Genomic DNA, 25,259 nt, shown 5'->3' with positions numbered 1-25,259 from the left:
GTAGAATGAACATTCAATTCTCTGGCAACAGCCCTGGTGGACATTCCTGCAGTCAGCATGCCATTTGCATGCTCCCTCAAAACATCTGTGGCATTGTGTGACAAAACTGCACATTTTATTGGCCTTTTATTGCCCCCAGCACAAGGTGCACTTGTGTAATAATCATGCCACACCTGTCAGATGGCTGGATTATCTTGGAGAAGGATAAATGCTCACCAAAGGGATATTAACAAAGATTTTAGAGAAATAAGCTTTTTGTGCTTATGGAACATTTCTGGGATCTTTTATTTCAGCTCATGAAACATGGGACCAAGACTTCATGTTGCGTTTATATTTTGTTCAGTAGGTAGCCTAGTGGTTAGAGCATTGGATTTGTAACCGAAAGGTTGCAAGAGCAAATCCTCGAAATGACAAGGTAAAAATCTGTTTTTCTGCCCCTGAACAAGGCAGTTAAACCCCTGTTCCTAGGCCGTCATTGAAAATAAGAATTTGTTCTTAACTGACTTGCCAAGTTAAATAAAAGGTAAAAATAAATATATATAATATTTTGCGTCATATCTCCTGTACCAAACATAACATGGAAAATGTCATATCTACCCCTATGTTTCGATGGTCAAGGATTACAATCACAAACAGTTCAGATTATTATATAAAACGATGGACTGCCAGGGTAAGAAAGCAAACGCCACTCGTTCTCTTCTGAAAAAGAATTTGGCATGTCCATTTTGGAGCAATTCACAAATTTACTTTATGGACTAAAGCTCATGTTGAAATGTTCATGAAGAGAAACCAGAAAATGAGCAAATCTTCCCACAAATTATGCATTGGTGCAGCATTTCAAACTCACTGAATACTAATGTTCTTTATATAGCCCTTTTCACAACAACAATTATCAACACCCCAGCCTAGACTCCCAAAGACCAAGCAGCAGCAAAGGAAATAAAGAAAAGATGGAAGGAACCTCCTTCAGCTGTACCAAGTAGAAGGTTGGAATGCATATGACCCTCTAGGCCAGACAAATTGTCAATTTAGGCAAGAGAGTATGGTAGAGTATGTGATGAAGATTCATGGCATGGATAACCAACAGGGTCATAGAAGATGACTCTCTAGCCAGAGGAGCTGTCCACATAGTCCGACAAAGATCTAATATTCTATGCTTCAATCTACTTCATCCCCATATGGACATAATTCTATAATGAGTCTATATATGGGCATTCTGAGAATATGGCCATGTCATCAAAATCAGTCTCTTGATAGGCTGTGTGACATATTGTCTTCTTGTATAGCTTACTGTTGTGCATTTTATTCGGCCAGAAGATGCAGCAGATTCTGTTGCGACAACTGCTGAAAGACTCCATCCTCCTTATGTCATTCTTGGGGTTAGCAGTGTGCAGTTGCTTCTGCCTTAGCTTGGTATCAATGGTTGCCTCCATTCATACATTTTCAGTAAAGCAGAATCCGAAATGATTGATTCCGCATTACCCCAAATCTGAGCTTCATTTTCAAGCATTATGTAAGATTTAAAAAGTGTAATCCAATTTTCAAATCAACATAAATAATATTATATTGCGTACCAGTGGTGAGGCAGACAGTGGTGAAGCTGAGGCAGGCTGCAATGCAGGAGGTGAAGGAGACAGAGAGAGGAAGCAAGCCGAGCGAAAGGTTAGTAGTACAGTGGTTCCAAAACTTGGGATCCCCCGAAATTGAAATAGGGTCCCATGAGAGAATCTTGAATCTTAAACACATAACTTCCTTCTCTTCAAATTGTCATAAAATACACAATTTTAGAGCCAACTAAGGGCCTTTTACAGTGTTAGAATGCACTGTCATGTTGGTGCGAGTGACTCTGAAATGGCTAGCCCCAAGTCGTTATATATATATATATATAAATATATATATATATATATATTTTTTTTTTTTTTTTCTTTCTTGTGCATTTTGCCCCATTACTCCTGTATACTTTGTTGACTACAAACTTTCTTTACCCAACCATGGGACAGACTGTTTGTTCCCATACTCGGAACTCTGACTATTGTTTACACAGACTTTTGGCCTCTCATCCTATTCTAACCACCTCTCGCCAGCTTTGTATTCATGTTACCTGATGAAATTGTTGTTACAATATGATCTTGTTGCCATCTGATGCACATTCAGATGTCATGAATCAGCACTGCAGAGCTCTCCCTGTCCTCTGCCGTGCCTTGATTGTATTACTGTTGATGATATCTGGAAATATGCATGTACACCCTGGCCCGTCTACTGTTGCTAGCGCCAATTCTGACTCTGCTTCACTGATTTCTGCTCTCGTAAAAGCCTGGTTCTCTACACGTTAGAAGCTTATTACCTAAAATGGATCAATTGAAAGTGTGGGTTCACGGCTCCAATCCAGATGTGTTGGTCCGGTCCTTACTGAGACGTGGTTAAGGAAGAGTGTTTTGAATACTGACGTTAACCTTTCTGGTTTTAACCTTTTTCGATTTGCTGGTTTTAAGCATTAAACGTTCAAATAGCTCTTTGTTGACTGTTGCTGGGTGTTATCGTCCTCCATCTGCACCGGCCTGTACCCTACCTGCCCTAAACTCTCTCCTGGCCCCTTACACAAAGTCTAAATTTGTCCTGCTTGGTGACCTAAATGGGACATGCTTAAACAACCTGACCAAGTTCTAAAGCAATGGGACTCTCTAAATCTTTCTCAGAATATTACAAATTCCACAAGGTATGACTCCAAACACCCAGAAAAGGCTACTCTCCTCAATGTTATCCTCACAAATAATCTTGATAGGTATCAGTATGGTGTTTTCTGTAATCACCATAGTGATCACTGTTTTACAGCCGGTGTTCGTAATGGCTGCTCAGTGAAACGACCCATCCTGAATTCTCATAGATGCTTGCAATCGTTCAGGCAAATGAGAAATAAGTGCACTCAGGATATCCGGAAGGCCAATGTTAATTACTTTAAGGAGCAGTTATCTCTCTGTTGGTCTAATCCCAAGAAGTTCTGGAAAACAGTTAAATACCTGGAGAATAAACCCTCCTCACAGCTGCCCATGTCCCTTAATGTTGATGATGTGGTTGTTACTGACACTAAGCACATAGCTGAGCTCTTTAATCACCACTTCATCAAGTCTGGATTCCTATTTGACTCAGCCATGCCTCCTTGCCCGTCCAACACTTCCTCATCTCCCACCCCTTTAATGTGACTATCCCTGATACTTATCCCTCTGCCCCGCTACAAAGTTTCTCCCTACAGGCAGTCTCTGAGTCCAAGGTGCTAAAGGAGCGCCTTAAACTTGACCCCCAAAAAACAACTGGGTCAGATGGTTTAGACCTTTCTTTAAGGTTGCTACCCCTATTATAACCAAGCCTGTCTCTCCTTTATGGGGAGGTTACCATTGCTTGGAAGGCAGCCACGCTTCATCCTTTATTTAAAAGGGGGAGATCAAGCAGATCCTAACTGTTATAGGCCTATTTCTAATCAACTGAATGACGTTCTTGATGTCTATAGTATTCTCTCGGGTATGCGATCCATCTGGATTCCGCTCAGATTACGGACATGTCACTGCAACCTTAAAGGTCCTCAATGATGTCACCATTGCACTTGATTCTAAGCAATATTGTGCTGCTATTTTTATTGACTTGCCAAAGCTTTTGATATGGTAGACCATTCCATTCTTGTGGGCCGGCTAATGAGTATTGGTGTCGGAGGGGTCTTTGGGCTGGTTTGCTAACTACCTCTCTCAAAGAGTGCAGTGTATAAAGTCAGAAAATCTGCTGTCTCAGCCCCTGCCTGTCACCAAGGGAGTACCCCAAGGCTTGATCCTAAGCCCCACTCTCTCAATTTAGATCAACAACATAGCTCAGGCAGTAGGAAGCTATCTCATCCATTTATATGCAGATGAGACAGTCAGCTGGCCCCTCACCAGAAGTTGTGTTAAATGCTCTACAACAAAGCTTTCTTAGTGTCCAACAAGCTTTCTCTACCATTTACCTTTATTTTGGAGGTGCTCAGAACAAGGTCATGTGGTTTGGTAAGAAGAATGCCCCTCCTCCCACGTGTGATTACTACCTCTGAGGGTTTAGATCTTGAGGTAGTCACCTCATACAAGTACCTAGGAGTACGGCTAGACGGTACACTGTCCTTCTCTCAGCACATATTAAAGCTGCAGGCTAAAGTTATATCTAGACTTGGTATCCTGTATCGTAATCACTCCTCTTTCACCCCAGCTGCCAAAATAACCCTGAATCAGATGACCATCCTACCCATGCTAGATTACGGAGACATAATTTATAGAACGGCAGGTAAGGGTGCTCTCGAGCAGCTAGATGTTCTTTACCATTCGGCCATCAGATTTGCCACCAAAGATCCTTATAGGATACATCACTGCACTCTATACTCCTCTGTAAACTTGTCATATCTGTATACTCGTCGCAAGACCCACCGGTTGCTTATTTATAAAACCCTCTAAAGCCTCACTCCCCCCTATCTGAGAAATTTACTGCAGCCCTCATCCTGCACATACAACACCCATTCTGCCAGTCACATTCTGTTAAAGGTCCCCAAAGCACACACATCCCTGGGTCGCTCGTCTTTTCAGTTCGCTGCAGCTAGCGACTGGAAACACTCAAACTGGACAGTTTCTCTTCATTCAAAGAATCATGGACACTCTTACTAAATCATGGACACTCCTGCTGCTGTTTTGTGTGGATGTATTGTTGTCTCTACCTTCTTGCCCTTTGTGCTGTCGTCTGTGCCCAATATTGTTTGTACCATGTTTTGCTACCATGTTGTTGTTAAGTTGCTACCATGGGGTGCTGTCATGTGTTGCTGCCTTGCTATGTTGTTGTCTTAGGTCTCTCTTTATGTAGTGTTGTCTCTCTTGTTGTGATGTGTGTTTTGTCCTATATTTATTTTTTAATCCCAGGCCCCGCAGGAGGCCTTTTGGTAGGCCGTCATTGTAAATTAAATAAGATATTCATAAAGTTTAGTGAAATACAGTATAAAGACCATTTAAATACGATTTAATATTATTCTCATATATATATATATATAAAAATATATTTTTAAAACAATAGTGAGGCAGACAGTGGTAAGCAGTCTGCAATGCAGGAACAGGAAGAGGCAAGCAGAGAGATGTTAGTAGTCAGGGGTCGCGTTAATACAGGATTTCACATTTTTCACGCAGAAAAGGAAAGAAAACACTGAAAACGTATCTAGCTGGGTTTTGAAAGTGCAGATTTAAAAGGTTTCTTTTTGTAAATTCTGCACCGCTTCAGTCAAGGTGCGCTCCAAATCATGAATGTAAAAGGACTAATTTTGTGCTTCAGTTGCACATCTCTACTCGGATGAAATATCTATGCTCTTGTCATTGGATCACCAGACAGCGCTGACTGATATGTAGGCTACTTCTCTCTGGTACATTTCTCCAGGGTAGTTTTTCTCCGGTAGCAAGTTAAAAATGCAAGATTAACTTTAAGCAAAACATTAGGAAATGTAGCTGGCTATAGTCTCTATGATATACAAAAATATGATGACCATGCATCGTTTTTGCAAAAAAATACATTTTTATTGTAAACTAATTTACTTATGTGGCTGCTAGCCAAATAGCGTTGCAATTCTGTTGAAATTGTTTTCATCAGATGACATTTCCTGCCGAATGTGTTGCACTAACATATTTTGTGTGAAGAAAAACTAGAGTTGCACACCCCGCATCCCTCTATTGAGGATTTAAAAAAATTAAAAACGTTCAATATGAAACGCAGGTGAAATTGTTTAAATACATTGATTTGTTTGATGGTCCGCGTTTAAAAATTGCTGCATTCTGAAAGTTAATTCAACCCCTGGTACAATAGAGAAGTATTGTAGTATATTACATTATACTGTAATCTAAATTGGGATTAAGAAAAATGCACATAATTAAAAATCACAGTGCAGTTATCACAAAAGTAATTTTTCGTGTTATAGCCTAACTAAACAATAGGCTATAAAAGGCCTGGGGAAAGTTGTAAAATGTAAATAAAACCAGAGGGGAAGAGGCACATTTTCAGCTACTTTCGTGAATTTGCAAGACACAGATTACCAAAATATGCACACAATTATTTCTGCCCCGGCCGCTCGCTACCTCTTGCTGGCTCGCCTGCTCCTTCGCTTCTCTAATGATGCGAGTGTGTGCTCAGTCTTCGGTCTGTTGGACGTAGAATATCCTAGCCTATTCATTGATGATAGGCTGTACTTTACTGACTTTGCAAGCCAAGAAATTGTGAGATAAAGCATTTGCTTGTATATAGATAGGCCTAATGCACGGTTTTGACTGTCTGCCTGGTGGCCGACCTGCCTATACTGTGCCCCTCCCCTCTCTCTCCGTCCCTCGCTAGTTCACTATGAAAGATGTGTGTTTGTTCTCGGAAGTATGGCAAGTAATAAGTCTCCTCCGTTCCAAAAAGCGGAATCAAATCTTGACAGTCAGAAATGGGAGTCGACACCAGGAGTTGACAGTCGAGGAATCAATTATTTTGGAGTCGACTCTCCACCACCATGTCATCGCCGTTAACTTCTTGACGCTACCCATCCCTTTAGCAGGATAATTGTCATCAACAACCACTGAATTGTAGAGCGCCACATTTAAATAATATTATTAAAAATATCACAAGTGCAATATAGCAAAACACAGCTTAGCCTTTTGTTAATCCACCTGTCGTGTCATTTTGAAAATATGCTTTACAGCGAAAGCAATCCAAGCGTTTGTGTAAGTTTATCGATCGCTCGACAAAACATTATGAACACCTAGCATCAAGTAGCTTGGTCACGAAAATCAGAAAAGCAATCAAATGAATCAGTTACCTTTGATGATCTTCGGATGTTTTCCCTCACGAGACTCCCAGTTACACAATACATGTTCCTTTTGTTCCATAAAGGTAATTTATATATCCAAAATACCTCCGTTTGTTTGGCGTATTATGTTCAGAAATCCACAGGAAAGAGCGGTCACGACAACGCAGACGGAAATTCCAAATAGTATCCTTAATGTCCACAGAAACATGTCAAACGTTTTTATAATCAATCCTCAGGTTGTTTTTAAAATATATAAAATCAGTAATATATATACCGCAACCGTCTTTTTCAGTAGGAGAGGGAGAGACAATGGCTGCCCAAACTCTGTTGCGCTTACAAAACGCTGTTGGCACCCAGCCATAAAATGATGCAATGTTATCGTTCTCGCTCATTTTTCTAAATAAAAGCCTGAAACTATGTCGAACGACTGTTGACACCTTGAGGAAGCGATAGGAAAAGGAATCTGGTTGATATCCCTTTAAATGGAGCAAAGGCAGGCTATGGAACAGGTTTTCAAAATAGAAGCCACTTCCTGGTTGGATTTTCCTCAGGGTTTCACCTGCAATATTCGTTCTGTCATACTCACAGACAATATTTTGACAGTTTTGGAAACTTTATAGTGTTTTCTATCCTAATCTGTCAATTATATACATATTCTAGCATCTGGTCCTGAGAAATATGCTGTTTACTTTGGGAACGTTATTTTTCCAAACATAAAAATAGTGCCCCCCCAGCTGGAAAAATGTCAATGAGGAAGCGACAGCAGCGAAGTCCTACAGTATATGGCAATAGTTTGAGGAGTTAAATGCGAGGTGGATGTGGAATTGCGAGGTGGAATTGAGATACAGTAATGGTAGTACAGGTGCAGTAATGGTAGTACAGGTGCAGTGCTTAACCATCTGAAAGGGACGCACCACGAGACCCAAACAGGTGCTGGCAGCAGTGCAGCTGCATAGTGAATTTACCTGGAATTTTTATATTTTTTTGTATGGTTTTAACTTTTTATTTTCTGTTTAAACATTATGAACATTTTTCAATTTCTCACGTCCCTGGTGTGCTCTACTGTACTGAACTATACATCCCTTTCCTCTACTGTAACTGTGGTTTGTGACTGATTTCCCCTTTTGGCCAATTCAATTGCAGTCATTCATTGGTAACAGAGTGACCCGTTTTAATTGCTTAATAACTCTAAATTGTTATTCGTAAAAACACAAACTAATTGGTAAGTCTACCTCTACTTTTTACTCCTCGGAACGGACAATAGCCACCAGGAGGCGTTTTATATCTGAAAATGTTCAGGGCCCCAAACTATACAATTGTACCAAGTTTCATGCTTTTATGAAAAAGTTCACATATCACCTAAAATGTGGCACTGGCCTGGACTACTACTAACGGTAATAACTGGAAAGCATTCACATAATTACATATAGAATAGTACCTCTGTGAAAGCATAAACCTATGCTCCATTGATTTGTTTAAAAATCTGGCCACAAGACCGAAGTTAGAGGTGAAGCAAAACCCTCTTGCTGCAGAGACTGTAGTACCCAATAGCTAGCTAGGTAGCTCACTCACTAGCTTCGCTTAAGCAAGTTGGTCGGGTAAAATAGCAAAGAACACATGACATGCATCGTCGGTATCACTGCTAACTAACGTTGGCTAACGAACAGTCAGCAAGCTAGCTATCGTTAAGGTGGCCTAATTTCGATTTAGTAGACAACTTCCTGGGCTGAAATTTTTATGAAGCTCAAGCTAATATGAGGTGTCTTTCAAGCCAGGTGGCTGGCTAAGAAGCTAATTTAGCTAGCTACACGAACAAAAAAAAAACATTTCAGCTAGCTAGCTAGCAGTAGATAGTAGCTAACTCACCTCATAAAGCTCTTCCGAGGCCATTATAAGTTGCAATTTCTCTCGCCGCTTGGCTAGCAAATCTTATTGGGTTAAAAGGACCTCCAGATTTGATGAAGCCCAGTTCACGTTAGCTGTCTTTGGCGTGTTCCCAATCCTCGTAACGTTAGCTAGGTACTCAGGGTGGTGTTCTGTCCAGCCCAGCATGAGAACTTTTTTTCTCTGGGTCTGTGTGCGGAACTATTTATTTTGCGCTCACAGCTGCGCATGTTTTGCGCATAAGAATGCGGTTTTGTAGCCTAGCCCTAGACTGAAAGACAGACTGCTGGTAGCTCAGTGGTGCATAGTCAATGTCTTTTTTACTCTTCTGTATTGATATGGAGACTGTTTTCTGCTGTTTGATAAGTATGGAGTGAGATTTGTTTATTTATTCTGTAAATATGTCTACCACGATCCGTGGTAAAACTATGATCTGTGATATATATTGACATATGTAGTAAATAAAACCATCAACGTAAATATTTAAAAAAATATATTTCACAAATTAAACCATAAACATGTACAAATATTTACCATTTATACAAGGAGTGGGTCTAACCTTTATTTAACTAGGCAAGTCAGTTAAGAACAAATTCTTATTTTCAATGACGGCCTAGGAACAGGGTTAACTGCCTGTTCAGGGGCAGAACGACAGATTTGTACCTTGTCGGCTCGGGGGTTTGAACTTGCAACCTTCCGGTTAAAGAGGAGATGTACTGTAGTCGTTGTTTGTGTGTGTCTATAAGTTGTTCATATGTGTATGTTTGTATTTGGTGTAAAAAATAAAATAAAAAATGGAAATGATGCATATACCCACACAGCCACACTATAAGAAATTATTCTGGGGTGAATTGAAATAGACACTGAAATACAAAACATTAAGAACACCTGCTGTTTCCATTACATAGACTGATCAGGTGAAAGCTATGATCCCGTATTGATGTCACTTTTTTTAAAATCCACTTCAATCAGTGCAGATGAAGGAGGGGAGAAAGGTTAAATAATGATTTCACACCATTGCCCCTCAGTATCATTCAAATGTAGTTTTTGTTCTGTTTTGACTTTATTTTTTTAGACGTTATCTTTGACCGTTATTCTATCCCCTGCCCAGCAACTCCACTCCCACTTGTTTCAATTCCACATGTCACGATTGTTATAAGGAGTGGACCAAGATGTTTTATCAGGAAGAAAAACTCAAAGAAAAACAATAAAGCGAAAAAAACGTCCCAACCCTCAACTTCCATCAGCCCATCCCAACTATATCTCTGCTGGCTACCCTCTTCGGATTTCTACGCACCATATATCTTTCAACTATGCAGTGATGATTAACTTACAATTTGAATCTACATAATTGAATAGAATCAACAGAGTTGAAGCAAAATACTTTTACTAAGAGTAATTAGTAATTGACTGACAGGTCTCTCCAGATTTCCCAACAATGCTATTTCTAGGGTCAATTTAAGATTAATGTTATGCTTTTTCAGCCATTCCTGAAGCTGAGACGAGAACCAGTCTATCTGAGGGCAATACCAAAACAAATGGTCTATTGATTTTGCATCCTCACAACAAAATCAGCAGAGATGCAATGATTGTATGCCCCACATATTTAACATTTTGTCAGTGGCAAGAATTCTGTACAGTGATTTTCCTAAAAAGCACACAGAGTCTTGAATCTTGTGTCGTTTAATATATCAACTCTGTACCATGGAATCAGTACATCAAAACATTTCTTCCTAACTATTTTGCAAACTGTATGGCACAGCTGTCAACATCCTGGTCCTCAAATGAAACTGGTGTAATTTTATATTTATGCTATTTTTATTCCTCCACCAGTTTGGCAATCTGCACTAAGGCAAAAAGGCCATTTTTAAACAATGGATGAGCTTGTTTTAGTAATCTACTCGAGAACCATTTAGGGTTCAAGTAAAACTTTTGAATAAGTGAAGCTTTTAGAGAGAGGTTCAATGCTTTTATATTTAATAATCTCAACCCACCCAGTTCATATTCGTTATATAGATAGGTACGCTTTATCTTGTCTGGTTTAGCATCCCAGATAAAGCTAAATATATTTTGCTCATATGATTTGAAAAACTAATCATCAGCAGTAGGCAGCGCCATAAGTAAGTGAGTAAATTGAAAATGACTAACGAGTTAATCAGGGCAATTTTTCCATAAATAGACAGGTATTTACCTCTCCATGGTTGCAGGATCTTGTCTATTTTTACTAGTTTTCTATTGAAATTCATTGTGGAGAGCTCATTTATATATTTTGTGATATGAATACCAAGTACGTCTACGTCACCGTCAGTGCATTTTATAGGTAAACTGCAGGGTAATGTAAAAGTTGTATTTTTTTTTACTTCCAATATGGAATATTGTACACTTATCCTAATTAGGTTTTAGTCCAGAGAGACCAGAAAAGTTATCTAGATCTTCAATGAGACATTGCAGAGATCTAGCTTGCGGACTTAATATAGAATTTGAGTCGTCGGCATACATGGACACTTCTGTTTTTAAGTCTTGGATTTCTAATTTTAATTTTAATAGCTAGCATGTCGATGGCCACAACAAATAGATATGGTGACAGCGGACACACTTGTTCAACTCCTCTTGACAATTCTAAACTCTAAGAAGTAGCCTCTATTTACTATTTTACACCTGGGGTTGCTATACATTACTTTTACCCATTTTATAAGAGACTCACCAAACGCAAAAAAATACAGACATTTATAAATAAATCCAGTCTTACTTTATCAAAGGCCTTTTCAAAATCTGCTGTAAATACCAGGCCTGGCTTCTTAGATGTTTCTAGTAGTTGTCGTATATTATCTCCAATGTATTGTCCATGTAAAACCCTGTCTGATCAGGATGAACAATACCTGGTAAAACCTTGTCAATTCTGAGTGCTATGCATTTTGCATCACAACATTGAAGTGTAAGAGGCTTCCATTCTTGTTTTTAGATACACTGGATCTTTATATTTGCCATCTGGGTCTTGTTTTAGTAATAACGAAATCATACTTTCCTGTTGAGTACATGACAGACTACCATTTCTATACGAGTAGTTAAAACAAGCTAATAATGGAGCTTTAAGTATATCAAAAAAGGCTTGGATATACACTACTGTTCCAAATGTCCTTGTTTTTGAAAGAAAAACAAATTTTCTGTCCATTAAAATAACACAGAATTGATCAGAAATACAGTGTAGACATTGTTAATGTTGTAAATGGCTATTGTAGCTGGAAACAGCAGCTTTTTTATGGAATATCTACATAGGCGTACAGAGGCCCATTATTAGCAACTATCACTCCTGTGTTCCAATTAAAAATCATTATTTATAACCTTGTCAACGTCTTGACTATATTTCCTATTCATTTTGCAACTCATTTCATGTATGTTTTCATGGAAAACAAGGACATTTCTAAGAGACCCCAAACTTTTGGACGGCATTGTACCTCTACCGGTATGCCATCAAGCCCTGGAGTTTTCCAGACTGAAAGGATTTAATAGCCTCAAAAAGTTCTCTGTTATTTGGATTTCGCACTTATCTTTTTGTATATTTGTTAATTTTCCTTTTTTTTATTATTTGGAAAGAATTCCTTACAGTAGTCGCCATTCAGAGGGTGAGGATGAGATGGAAAAGAAAATATCTGCTTAAAATATTTAACTTCTTATTTTGTTTATTTTTAGAATTTTACCCCTTTTTAGCTACTATCTTGTCTCATCGCTACAACTCCCGTACGGGCTCGGGAGAGACGAAGGTTGAGAGTCGTGCGTCCTCCGATACACAACCCAACCAAGCCGCACTGCTTCTTAACACAGCACGCATCCAACCCGGAAGCACCAATGTGTCGGAGGAAACCCCGTGCACCCGGCAACACCGTGCACGCACTGCGCCCGGCAACCCCGTGGATAGGGAGGGGTGGTCATCACGAGGTTTAACTGAGATGGAAAAATACTGAACAACACAATAGCAGGAACTGAGCAACTGTTATAACTAGGGTGTGATACCAGAACAGTAAGAATCTATATATCGACAGAGGATGGACTCCAAGAAGCGCCAAGAGGCTGGGACTAGCCTGAGCGCCTGCAATAGGCTGAGCAAGTCTAAACCACGCTCAGCCTCTACTGTGATAGGCCAACAGACGGGTTGGAACTATGTCTATCACAGTATAAGAACAGCTGTTTACTTACATCCTGTCAGTTCTCGGTTAACCCATTGAACCCGTATATACGAAAATTGCATTTACCATTTATTGCTTACTTAATAAAAAGCAGACATAGAATAAAATCCGTGACTTAGTGTTCTACTGGTCTTGATACCAGATTCGATTGACGCAACCTTTCAATTGGTGACCTCAACGTGGTCTGGTGAAAAGGACGTCGCTGGACATTGGTGTGCCAGCCGATTGGTCAGTACTGTCGTCGGACGGTGTGTCTCACAAAATCTGACCGGTCATCTAAAAAGGTAAGCAGATACCTATTGTAATAACTGAAGTTCTGCATATTGGCATTATCCAAATTTATTTTGTGAGAATACCTGTTTGACGTAAGTTACCAAATTATAAATCCCTATACCTAGTATAAAAATATTATAACAATATAGACAAAACTGTGGTGAATGCAATTTTAATCAATCATCCCAATTTTGCAATGTGTAAATGAAATGTACTGTATGAGTGGATAGTCAGGGACTACATGTTATGAATGTGAATACATGGAAATAGTCAGGGACTATTGGGGGTAAATTACCATATGATAACGAATGCAATGTACTAGATAGGTCAGGGTTTGCATATGGGTGGATCGGCGTACCTACTAGCGTGAGTGTGGGGGAACGGCAATATAACAGATAAATACAGGTCAGGGACCTGGGTTATATTGGAAGTAAGATAAGTTTGCCGAGTGACTGTGGTACATTGGGTATTAAGTCAGGGTACTAATACCATGTGTGAATGACCTAAGGTGTTAAAAGAAGTGTCGGGGACACAGTTCATATGGAATAATTTACCTAGTGTATGATAGTACATTGAATATTGCAGTCAGGGACGGAATATTCCTAGGGGACCCACATTGCAGATTTGAGTGTGTTGAGAAATAAGGTAGATTTATTTTGCTATTTTAATTAATTTACACGAGTATACACATAGACATATGTACTAAAATGTTATTAGAAATAGAAAAGGTACTGAAAATTTGGAGTTGTCACACCCTGACCATAGTTTGCTTTGTATGTTTGTATGTTTTGTTTGGTCAGGGTGTGATCTGAGTGGGCATTCTATGTTACATGTCTAGTTTGTCTATTTCTATGTTTGGCCTGATATGGTTCTCAATCAGAGGCAGGTGTTAGTCATTGTCTCTGATTGGGAACCATATTTAGGTAGCTTGTTTGGTGTTGGGTTTTGTGGGTGATTGTTCCTGTCTCTGTGTTTGCACCAGATAGGTTTTTCCACATTTCTTGTTTTGTTAGTTTATTCATGTATAGTATCTATATTAAAGAACCATGAATAACCACCACGCTGCGTTTTGGTCCGCCTCTCCTTCACCTCAAGAAAACCGTTACAGAATCACCCACCACAACAGGACCAAGCGGCGTGGTGAAAGGCAGCGGCAGCAGGAGCAACAGTCTGGATTACACGACGTGAGAGGAAATAGACAGGTGGGCGGCCGACCCAGGGAGAGTGCCGGAGCCCGCCTGGGATTCGCTGGAGCAGTGCGAAGAAGGTTATAGGAGAATGGAGTTGGAGAGAAGAGCACGGCGACGCGGACGGAAGCCCGAGAGTCAGCCCCAAAAATGTCTTGGGGGGGGGGGGGGGGGTGGCACACAGGGAGTATGGCGAAGCCAGGTAGGAGACCTGCGCCAACTTCCTGTGCTTACCGGGGGGCTAGAGAGACCGGGCAGGCACCGTGTTATGCTTTGGAGCGCACGGTGTCCCCAGTGCGGGTGCATAGCCCGGTGCGGTACATTCCAGCTCCGTGTATCGGCCGGGCTAGAGTGAGCATTGAGCCAAGTGCCATGAAGCCGGCTCTACGCAGCTGGTCTCCAGTGCGTCTCCTTGGGCCGGCTTACATGGCACCAGCCTTGCGCATGGTGTCCCCGGTTCGCCTGCATAGCCCAGTGCGGGCTATTCCACCTCGCCGCACTGGCAGGGCGACCGGGAGCATTCAACCAGGTAAGGTTGGGCAGGCTCGGTGCTCAAGAGCTCCAGTGCGCCTGCACGGTCCGGTCTACCCAGTACCACCTCCACGCACCAGCCCTCCGGTGGCAGCTCCCCGCACCAGGCTTCCTGTGCGTGTCCTCGGCCCAGTACCATCAGTGCCAGCACCACGCATCAGGCCTACAGTGCGCCTCGCCTCTCCAGCGCTGCCGGAGTCTCCCGCCTGTTCGGCGCTGCCTGAGCTCCCACCCCTCAGTCCAGAGGCGCCAGAGCCCCTCATTCCAGAGGCGCCAGAGCTTCCCGTCTGCCCAGCGCCTTCTGAGCTTCCCGTCTGCCCAGCGCCTTCTGAGCTTCCCGTCTTCCCAGCGCCGCCTGAGCCACCCGTCTGCCCAGCGCCGCCTGAGCCTCCCGTCTGCCCAGTGCCGCCTGAGCCGCCCGTCTGCCCAGCGCCGCCTGAGCCGCCCGTCTGCCCAGCGCCGCCTGAGCCGCCCGTCTGCCCAGCGCCGCCTGAGCCGCCCGTCTGCCCAGCGCCGCCCGTCTGCCCAGCGCCGCCTGAGCTGCCCGTCTGCCCAGCGCCGCCAGTGCCGCCCGTCTGCCCAGTGCCGCCAGTCTGCAAGGAGCCGCCAGTGCCGCCAGTCTGCAAGGAGCCGCCAGTCTGCAAGGAGCCGCCAGTGCCGCCAGTCTGCAAGGAGCCGCCAGTGCCGCCAGTCTGCAAGGAGCCGCCAGTGCCGCCAGTCTGCAAGGAGCCGCCAGTGCCGCCAGTCTGCAAGGAGCCGCCAGTGCCGCCAGTCTGCAAGGAGCCGCCAGTGCCGCCAGTCTGCAAGGAGCCGCCAGTGCCGCCAGTCTGCAAGGATCCGCCAGTGCCGCCAGTCAGCCAGGATCCGCCAGTGCCGCCAGTCAGCCAGGATCCGCCAGTGCCGCCAGTCAGCCAGGATCCGCCAGAGCCCCTCAGCCCAGAGGCGCCAGAGCCCCTCAGCCCAGAGGCGCCAGAGCCCCTCAGCCCAGAGTCGCCAGAGCCCCTCAGCCCAGAGGCGCCAGAGCCCCTCAGCCCAGAGGCGCCAGAGCCCCTCAGCCCAGAGGCGCCAGAGCCCCTCAGCCCAGAGGCGCCAGAGCCCCTCTGTCCCGAGCTGCCAGAGCCCCTCTGTCCCGAGCTGCCATAGCCCCTCTGTCCCGAGCTGCCAGAGCCCCTCTGTCCCGAGCTGCCAGAGCCCCTCTGTCCCGAGCTGCCAGAGCCCCTCTGTCCCGAGCTGCCGCCGCCCCTCTGTCCCGAGCTGCCGCCCCTCTGTCCCGAGCTGCCGCCCCTCAGTCCAGTGGGGTCATTTAGTAGGGTCGCCGTGGTTAGGAGGCCACGGAAGCGGACAAGGGGGTGGACTAAGAATATGGTGAAGTGGGGGCCACGTCCAGCACCAGAGCCGCCACGCGGACAGATGCCCACCCAGACCCTCCCCAATAGGTTCAGGTTTTGCGGCCGGAGTCCGCACCTTGGAGGGGGGGGGGGGTACTGTCACACCCTGACCATAGTTTGCTTTGTATGTTTCTATGTTTTGTCTGGTCAGGGTGTGATCTGAGTTGGCATTCTATGTTACATGTCTAGTTTGTCTATTTCTATGTTTGGCCTGATATGGTTCTCAATCAGAGGCAGGTGTTAGTCATTGTCTCTGATTGGGAACCATATTTAGGTAGCCTGTTTGGTGTTGGGTTTTGTGGGTGATTGTTCCTGTCTCTGTGTTTGCACCAGATAGGGCTGTTTTGGTTTTTCCACATTTCTTGTTTTGTTAGTTTATTCATGTATAGTGTCTATATTAAAAAACCATGAATAACCACCACGCTGCGTTTTGGTCCGCCTCTCCTTCACCTCAAGAAAACCTTTACAGAAGTCCACGTATGATTGCACATTTGAGTGATTCAAACTGATGTATGTTTGCAGGTTTGAGTGATTAAAGGGTGGGGGGGGTGTGAGGTTTCTACCTGGAATAACACAGCTCCAGATGGATCAGTGACCAAGGCCCTGGCAGAGAACTCTGGGGTAGATAATGCTCTAAGAAATTGGTTTGATAGTGTGTTTGGGAAATGAATAAACGTCATGATCACTGTGTTTTGGGCAACCTTCACCTGTGTGACAAAGTTAGTTTTGTGCGGCTGTTGTCTTATTCCTTGCGTGAGAGGTCTCATTTCTAGGACTCTGGAGAAATCGATGACACAACAGATGGTGAGATACGGACCGATTCCAAGCTCTGACCAGTGGAATGATGAATACATGCCCCCAGACCTAGCAGATGGATCCGGCATATGAGGAGCCTAAGTTGGATGGGGCCATTTTTGATGTTTAGGCATTTTAGGTTGTTTCTTGTTTTGATGTTTAAACTGTTTCTTTGATCAAGATTATAACGAAAATCCTGATAAGAAGAGTTATGATTCTGATGTAGGCCTGGAACAGTCAATGTAATACATATGTTGGTCTTTGTTAGGTTGTATTTGGATAACAAGAGATAGTTCTAATAAAAATAGATGTGTGCTTTTTAACATTCTAATAAAAATAGATGTGTGCTTTTTAACATTCTAATAAAAATAGATGTGTGCTTTTTAACATTCTAATAAAAATAGAGGTGTGATTGGATGTATAATATTTAATCATAGGGTGGATATGTTATGGGATTTTTATGAATAATGACTAAATTATGTATACATTTAACTTAGAACTATAACTAAACAGAATACTACTATGTTACTGTATGAATGTATGAATCTTATTATAATCATAATACTGAATATAATGTGTGTAGTTTTAGTCAATAATTAGAACAAGGACTTTCTGTTCCTTGTTAGAAACGAATGGAGCTATCGTCAGACCGGCTGGAATACTGTGTTCCTTACAGGACATTCTGTCCCTACCCAGGGAGGGGAGAGACCTTGGGCTTGTAGTAGAGTGTTTAACAGGTGGCAGACAATGTGAGAAGGCTTGTGAACTATATTGCCATTGTATCTGAGAGGAGGAGAGACATTTATGATGAAATGTGAGGTATATAAACCAATGTACATGGTATTATAACCAGAGCTCTCGGGAATAAACTCTATTGATTAATTCTGAGACTGATCTTTGTCTATTTTATCCAAATAAGAACCTTACAAATTCTTAGAAATGGACAAAGTATTTTGCTTTGTTACAATTGAATTGGTTAATGAACATATAGGAATTAAATTCATGACCAGAGCTCTCGGGAATAAACGCTATTGATTAAGTTGGAGACGGATCTTTGTCTATTTTATGCAAATAAGAATAAGAATTCTTAGAAACAGACCAAGTTTTTTGCTTTGTTACAATTTAATTGGTTAATGAACATATAGGAATTAAATTAATCTAACAGATCATCAAGGACAACAACCACCCGAGCCACTGCCTGATCACCCCGCTATCATCCAGAAGGTGAGGTCAGTACAGGTGCATCAAAGCAGGGACCGAGAGACTGAAAAACAGCTTCTATCTCAAGGCCATCAGACTGTTAACTTCTTATGGCTGCAGGGGCAGTATTGAGTAGCTTGGATGAAAAGGTGCCCATTGTCAACGGCCAGTTCCTCAGTCTCAGTTGCTAATATATGCATATTATTATTAGTATTGGATAGAAAACATTCTAAGCGTTCCAAAACTGTCAAAATATTGTCCGTGAGTATAACAGAACTGATATTGCAGGCGAAACCCTGAGGAAAATCAAACCAGGAAGTGGCTTCTATTTTGAAAACTCCATGTTCCATAGCCTCCCTTTGCTCCATTTAAAGGGATATCAACCAGATTCCTTTTCCTATCGCTTCCCCAAGGTGTCAACAGTCTTCAGACATAGTTTCAGGCTTTTATTTTGAAAAATGAGCCAGAAAGATAACATTACTTTTCCCTCTCCTACTGATAAAGACATTTGCGGTTGATATATTATCGATTATATATTTTAAAAACAACCTGAGGATTGATTATAAAAAAACGTTTGACATGTTTCTGTGGACATTACGGAAACTATTTTTAATTTGTCTGCATTGTGGTGACCTCTCTTTCCTGTGGATTTCTGAACATAATGCACCAAACAAATTGAGGTATTTTGGATATAAAAATTATCTTTATGGAACAAAAGGAACATTTATTGTGTAACTGGGAGTCTCGTCAGCGAAAAAACATCCAAAGATCATCGAAGGTAAAATATTAATTTGATTGCTTTTCTCATTTTCGTGACCAAGCAACTTGATGCTAAGTGTACATAATATGTTGTCGAGCGATCGATAAACTTACACAAATGCTTGGACTGCTTTCGCTGTAAAGCATATTTTCAAAATCTGACACGACAGGTGGATTAACAAAAGGCTAAGCTGTATTTTCCTATATTGCACTTGTGATTTCATGAATATAAATATTTTTAGTAATATTCATTGAATGTAGCGTTATGCAATTCAACAGTTGTTGATGACAATTATCCCGTTAACGGGATTGCACCCAGGAAATTATGAAAGTGAAAAAAATGGACGATGATTTCAAGACTTGCTGCTATCGAATACAGATCGCCCCGTGATCAATTTGATCGATTATTAACGTTTATTAATACCTAAAGTTGATTTACAAAAGTAGTTTGAAGTGATTTGTAAAAGTTGGGCAACTTTTTTAATTTTAAAAAGTGACGTTGCGTCTTGTAAAGGTGAATTTTCCTTGGATCAGACGGCCTTCATAAATGGACATTTTGGGCATACTTTGACGGATTTAATCGGGAAAAATACCCAATTGTGATGTTTATGGGACATATAGGAGTGCCAACAAAGAAGCTCGTCAAAGGTAATGAATGTTTTATATTTTATTTCTGCGTTTTGTGTAGCGCCGGCTACCGCTAAATCTTTTGTTTAGGTCTCGTTCAGGTATTTCGGGGGGTGCATGCTATCAGATAATAGCTTCTCATGCATTCGCCGAAAAGCATTTTACAAATCTGACATGTTGGCTAGATTCACAACGAGTGTAGCTTTAATTGAGTACCTTGCATGTGTGTTTTAATGAAAGTTTGAGTTTTATTGAGTACTACAGGTGGCGCTCTGAAATTTCCGCTGATTTTGGTTCCTGTACAGGAACAACAATACGTAAGATAATGTTTATATACCCTACATTACTCATCTCATATGTATATTCTGTACTCTATACCATCTACTGCATCTTGCCATCTTTATGTAATACATGTATCACTAGCCACTAAACAATGTCACTTTTATGTTTACATACCCTACATTACTCATCTCATATGTATATACTACACTCGATACCATCTACTGCATCTTGCCTATGCCGTTCTGTACCATCACTCATTCATATATCTTTATGTACACATTCTTTATCCCTTTACACTTGTGTGTATAAGGTCGTTGTTGTGGAATTGTTAGTTTAGATTACTCGTTGGTTATTACTGCATTGTCGGAACTAGAAGCACAAGCATTTCACTACACTTGCATTAACATCTGCTAACCATGTGTATGTGACAAATAACATTTTATTTTATTTGATTTGACTCTGAACCTGACAGGGAAACTGGCTCTGGACATACCAGAGAAACTAACTCTGGACCTGACAGGGAAACTGGCTGAGAGCTGGAGAGCAGTCGAGCTCTGGGCCTACTAGAGGAACTGGTAACTCTGAGCCTAGCCGGGCAGGAGCCTGATGACCAAACTGGGCTAGGGACTGAGGGCAGGCTAGTGCAGGAGACAGCAGACTCAGTATAGCTGGAGACTGAGGACCTAATGCTAGGGACCGAGGGCCGACTACTGCTAGAGACAGCAGACCCAGTACAGTTGGAGACTGACGACCAGTTGGAGACTGTCCATCGGGTCCCCCATGGAGAGGACTGAAGGGTCCCCTGAGGCGAGGTCTGGAAGTCTTTGAGTTCTCGGGGCTGGAGTTAGCAGGGTGCTAGTGTAGCAGTGTGATGTTGTTCCCCTAGATTATGCACCAAGTTGCACACAAGGACCTATTCAAATAGGCCAGGTCAGGAGGGGATGTTAATAGTTTGATAATAATAATAATAATTCTGTGTATTTTTTTATTTAATTACAGCTGCATAGCTAATGTTGTTCTTTGGTGTACAAACACTTTTCATATCAATATTGTACATACATGTGATTGTAAAAATTTTGTTTATTTTGTTTTGGTCCATCGCGGGGTATCTGTATTTCCATACCCCCTTATTGTTCTCTTTTGCCTGACCTTTAGCTAGCAAGGTGCCTGAGAGATAGGACCAAAGGTTAACATAATGTGTGTTGTCTCTTCGTGTGCACGGCAAATAAAAATAATTCAACTAGCAGACCTCCAGTTGTGGCAGAGTCCTAATTAAAAGTACACAACGCAGAACGAACCACGCTACAAACTGGTGCCGAGACCTGCCGACTGTCAGCTCAAGCCGACCACCGGAGCTGTGCATGTGGATGAGATGCGCGATCTGCGAATGCGCATTTGTTCATGGTTTGCTATAAGTGAATTTATACTGTAAATAGTGATGGTGAATGTAGCACATTCACTAGATAAGGGTATTTGTGTTTATTTGCTTGTTTTGAAGGAATTTGTTTATTGCAACAACAATTTTTTTTTATTTGTATGCAGTAAATTACATTGTATTTTAGTGCTCTATTGAGCCATGGAAGACTCAAGTCCATAAGATGAGTTATGCTGTGGATTTTAGTGTGGGTAGAGTGAGGGGTGTCCTTCCATTTACACCAATGGTACAGTCAGCTCCTGGGAGTAGTGTTTGCTAGTCCTGAGTTTACAAGCAATGGGAGGGGTAGGCTGTTTACTCCACCTGACCAGGGTATCCCACCTCTGTCTTTTGATGTACCATCACCCCCAGTCCTCAGTAATAATGGGACACCTCCGAGTCAGTTTAGTGACCTTATTAAGCAGATTGGCTCAGAGATAGGAGAATCTATCAGAGAGAATTTACTGCAGCCTGGGTCTTCAAGTTTTTCTCCTGCCCATTCCCCTCGACAACCCCAGCAGTTTCCCCTGTCTGAGCAATGTGGGTCAACTTTTATTGATGCATCCAAGCTGAATCTGTTTGTGAAGTCAGATGTTAGTGCTCCACCTTTCTTTAGGGGTGATGGCTCAGATAAGTACTCTGTCCTGGAGTGGGAGGAGCTGATGGGAGTCTACCTAGAGAAGAGGGGTTACACTGGGTCTGAGAATGTTGGGGAGGTGATGTCTAGGCTCATGGGGAGGGCACGGGATGTGACCAAAGTCGGATGCGTAACAACCCTGTTGTCACAGAAGTTAAGGCAGTGTTCAGTGTTCTCAAGCAACACTTTGGGGATACTGTCTGTTCAGGTATGCCATTAGCTGATTTCTACTCAATCAAACCATATGCTAATGAGGGCCCACTAGATTTCTGGATTAGGCTTAACAAAGCTGCAGAGGCAGCTGAACAGTACCTTGTAAGTGAGGGTAGAACCTTGCCCAATCAGTGTTCAGAGCTGGCAGTCATGTTTGTACACAACTGTCCTGATAAAGAGTTGGCCCAAGTGTTCAAATGCAAACCCCTTCGTGACTGGACAGCCAGTGAGGTACAGGATCGTTTGGATGAACTGTTAAGGGAACATAAAGCATGTAGAACACAACTTTCACAGCAGGTGGCTGCTGTCTTTTTTTTTTAACCAGGCAAGTCAGTTAAGAACAAATTCTTATTTTCAATGATGGCCTAGGAACAGTGGGTTAACTGCCTGTTCAGGGGCAGAACGACAGATTTGTACCTTGTCAGCTCGGGGGTTTGAACTTGCAACCTTCCGGTTACTAGTCCAACGCTCTAACCACTAGGCTACCTGCTCTTTGACTCCCCCCAGGAGGAAGTGGATCCTGAGAGCAGACCTAATGTGTCATCTTTTTCTCTATGTGGCCGTGAACCAGAACAGGCCCCATCTGTATCTGAGGGTGGGACATTAGAGAAAGTTTTGAGTATGTTAGAGAAGGCTCTTGTCAGCAATACTCAGTCTGTGAACAGAGGGCCCTGTAAACAGTTCCCCAAACGTGAGCGTGAGTGCGCAGTCTCTGGAAGCACTAATCACTGGACCAAAGCTCACTGTCCGATGCACCAGCTGTGTTTCAAGTGCTTCTCTCCGGGCCACATGAGCTTAGACTATAGTGAGACTGGGAAGCGGAAGAGCCCTGTAGGCGGACAGACTGGCAGGTCTCAGGAAAACTAGAAAGCCTCCATTCTGAGGAGGGCAATGTGAGGCAGTCTAATTTTTCCTCCACTGCTGATGATATCCAATCTCTTAATTCTTATTTTTGTGAGTCGGTACCCAAGAACAACACAGTCATTTTTCAGAACACAATGAGAATTACTCAGAATGACAGTTCGTTTTACACCACCGTGCTGGTACAGGATAAAGTTGAGCTGAAGGGGTTGTTAGATAGTGGATCCATGGCTACCACTCTGCATGCAGATATTGTACCTCAGTTGAGGGAGGCAGGAGTGGCAGAGGGGAACTTTCTAGCTCCTTCAGACATCATCCTGGTGGGTTGTGGTGGGATGCAAACTAGCCCATGGGCATGTGTGACTTAAAAATACAGCTTTATGACTTTAGTTATGTAGTCCCAATGCTTATTGTAGATGGGCAGGTTGATGAACTCATTGTGGGCACTAATGTGTTGAAGTCTCTGATTAGACAGTTCAAATCGAATGACAGCTACTGGCGGGTGGTGGGTACGCCAGGTCCTTCTGGCCAGTGTGATGACAGCCAGTTCCTGCGTCTCCTATCAAATATGGAGAGATGGAGAGGAGACTCCATCCCAGATAAAGTGGGCACCATTAAGTTGAAGAGAGCAGTAACGCTCCAACCCATGAGTGAGCATCTGGTGTGGGGCCGCCTACCCCCAAAGACAAAACTCTCTGTGGGCAGTACTGTTGTTGTCGAGCCCAGCACGTCTCGTTGTGTGAATCGACACATACTAGTAGGGAGAGTAGTTATGCCTCTGTGGGGGGATGGATGGCTCCCTGTGAAGATTGTGAATCCAACAACTTCACCAGTTACCCTGAGATGAAATGCTAAAGTGGCAGATGTGTATCCTTGCATTGCATTGGAGGATTTTGATGATGTCAAGCAGCAAGCAGCTTACCAGAACGTGGCATAAGTACAATGTGACAGCTCACATGGCAGTCTGACAGCTAAGAGTTCAGTTGGTGGCAGTGTAGTTAATGGCAACAGTACACTGAGCAATCTTGGACTTCAAGGCCTGTCTGTTGAGGAGTGTCCAGTTTCACAGTTCTGGAAAGACAAACTCGTCGGTTTAATTGAGAAGTATGACACAGTGTTCTCTAGACATAGCCTGGATTGTGGAGAGGCAAAAGAGTTCTGCCATCGCATACGGCTGACTGATGACCGCCCATTTCGATTACCCTATTGTAGGCTTTCTCCAGCTCATTACCAAAAACCCAGGGAAACACTGGAGGATATGGAGGAAAAGGAAATCGGCAGAAAATCCAGCAGCGAGTATGCCTCACCATTGGTGTTGGTATGGAAAAAGAATGGGGACTTGCGTCTATGCACTGACTTTAGGTGGTTAAACGCCCGCACAGTAAAGGATGCTCATCCCCTGCCTCATCAGGCTGATGTACTGGCTGCGCTGGGATGTAATGCCTTCTTCAGCACCATGGACATGAACTCAGGGTACTACAATGTGCCACTGCATGAAGAGGATAAGAAATACACTGCCTTTTCCTTTCCTTTAGGTCTGCACGAGTGCAATCGTTTACCTCAAGGCCTTTGCAACAGCCCAGCTACTTTTATGAGAATGATGCTGACCATCTTTGGGGACCAAAACTTTCTAAGTCTCCTTTGCTATTTGGATGATCTGATGGTTTTTGCTAAGACGGAGGAAGAGAGTCTGCAGAGACTTGAGATGGTTTTTCAGCGGTTGCAGGAGCACAATCTTAAACTGTCTCCTTCTAAGTGCAAGTTTTTGAGGAGGTCTGTTAAGAAGGAAAGAAATTCACTTTTAAGAAGACACGCCTGTTTATTGAAATGCATTCGAGGTGACTACCTCATGAAGCTGATTGAGAGAATGCCAAGAGTGTGCAAAGCTGTCATCAAGGCAAAGGGTGGCTTGCTTCTGAAGCTAAGCGGGGTTGGTCCTGGTCAGTTCCTGGATGGGAGACCAGATGCTGCTGGAAGTAGTGTTGAAAGGCCAGTAGAAGGCACTCTTTCCTCTGGTCTAAACAATTATCCCAATGCCCCAGGGCAGTGATTGGGGACACTGCCCTGTCTTTTGAATGGGATGTTAAACGAGTGTCCTGACTCTCTGAGGTCATTAAAGATCCCATGGCACTTATCGCGTAAGTGTAGGGGTGTTAACCCTGGTGTCCTGGCTAAATTCCCAATTTACCTGGTAA

The 25,259-nt window shown here is 42.8% G+C and overlaps 1 protein-coding gene across 3 annotated transcripts in view; it reads right to left on the bottom strand.

Moving 5' to 3' along the window:
- Positions 1–9,074, bottom strand: part of LOC110529969 (chromodomain Y-like protein) — a 31,288-nt gene extending 22,214 nt beyond the window's left edge. For 2 of the 3 annotated variants that reach the window (XM_090181766.1, XM_090181765.1), the window contains exon 1: positions 8,696–9,023. In XM_090181766.1, the coding sequence (XP_090037892.1) occupies positions 8,696–8,719 (24 nt within the window). In that variant the 5' untranslated portion in view covers positions 8,720–9,023. Of the gene's footprint in view, positions 1–8,695 lie in introns of all 3 variants that reach the window. The other variant, XM_021612668.3, reaches the window with a different exon arrangement.
- Positions 9,075–25,259: the final 16,185 nt, after the last annotated feature.

This window comes from Oncorhynchus mykiss, chromosome 8, assembly GCF_057628025.1.
Source record: "Oncorhynchus mykiss isolate SJ-2025 chromosome 8, ASM5762802v1, whole genome shotgun sequence".
NCBI classification, from domain to species: Eukaryota; Metazoa; Chordata; class Actinopteri; order Salmoniformes; family Salmonidae; genus Oncorhynchus; species Oncorhynchus mykiss.
This window is presented reverse-complemented; position numbering and strand designations above follow the sequence as displayed.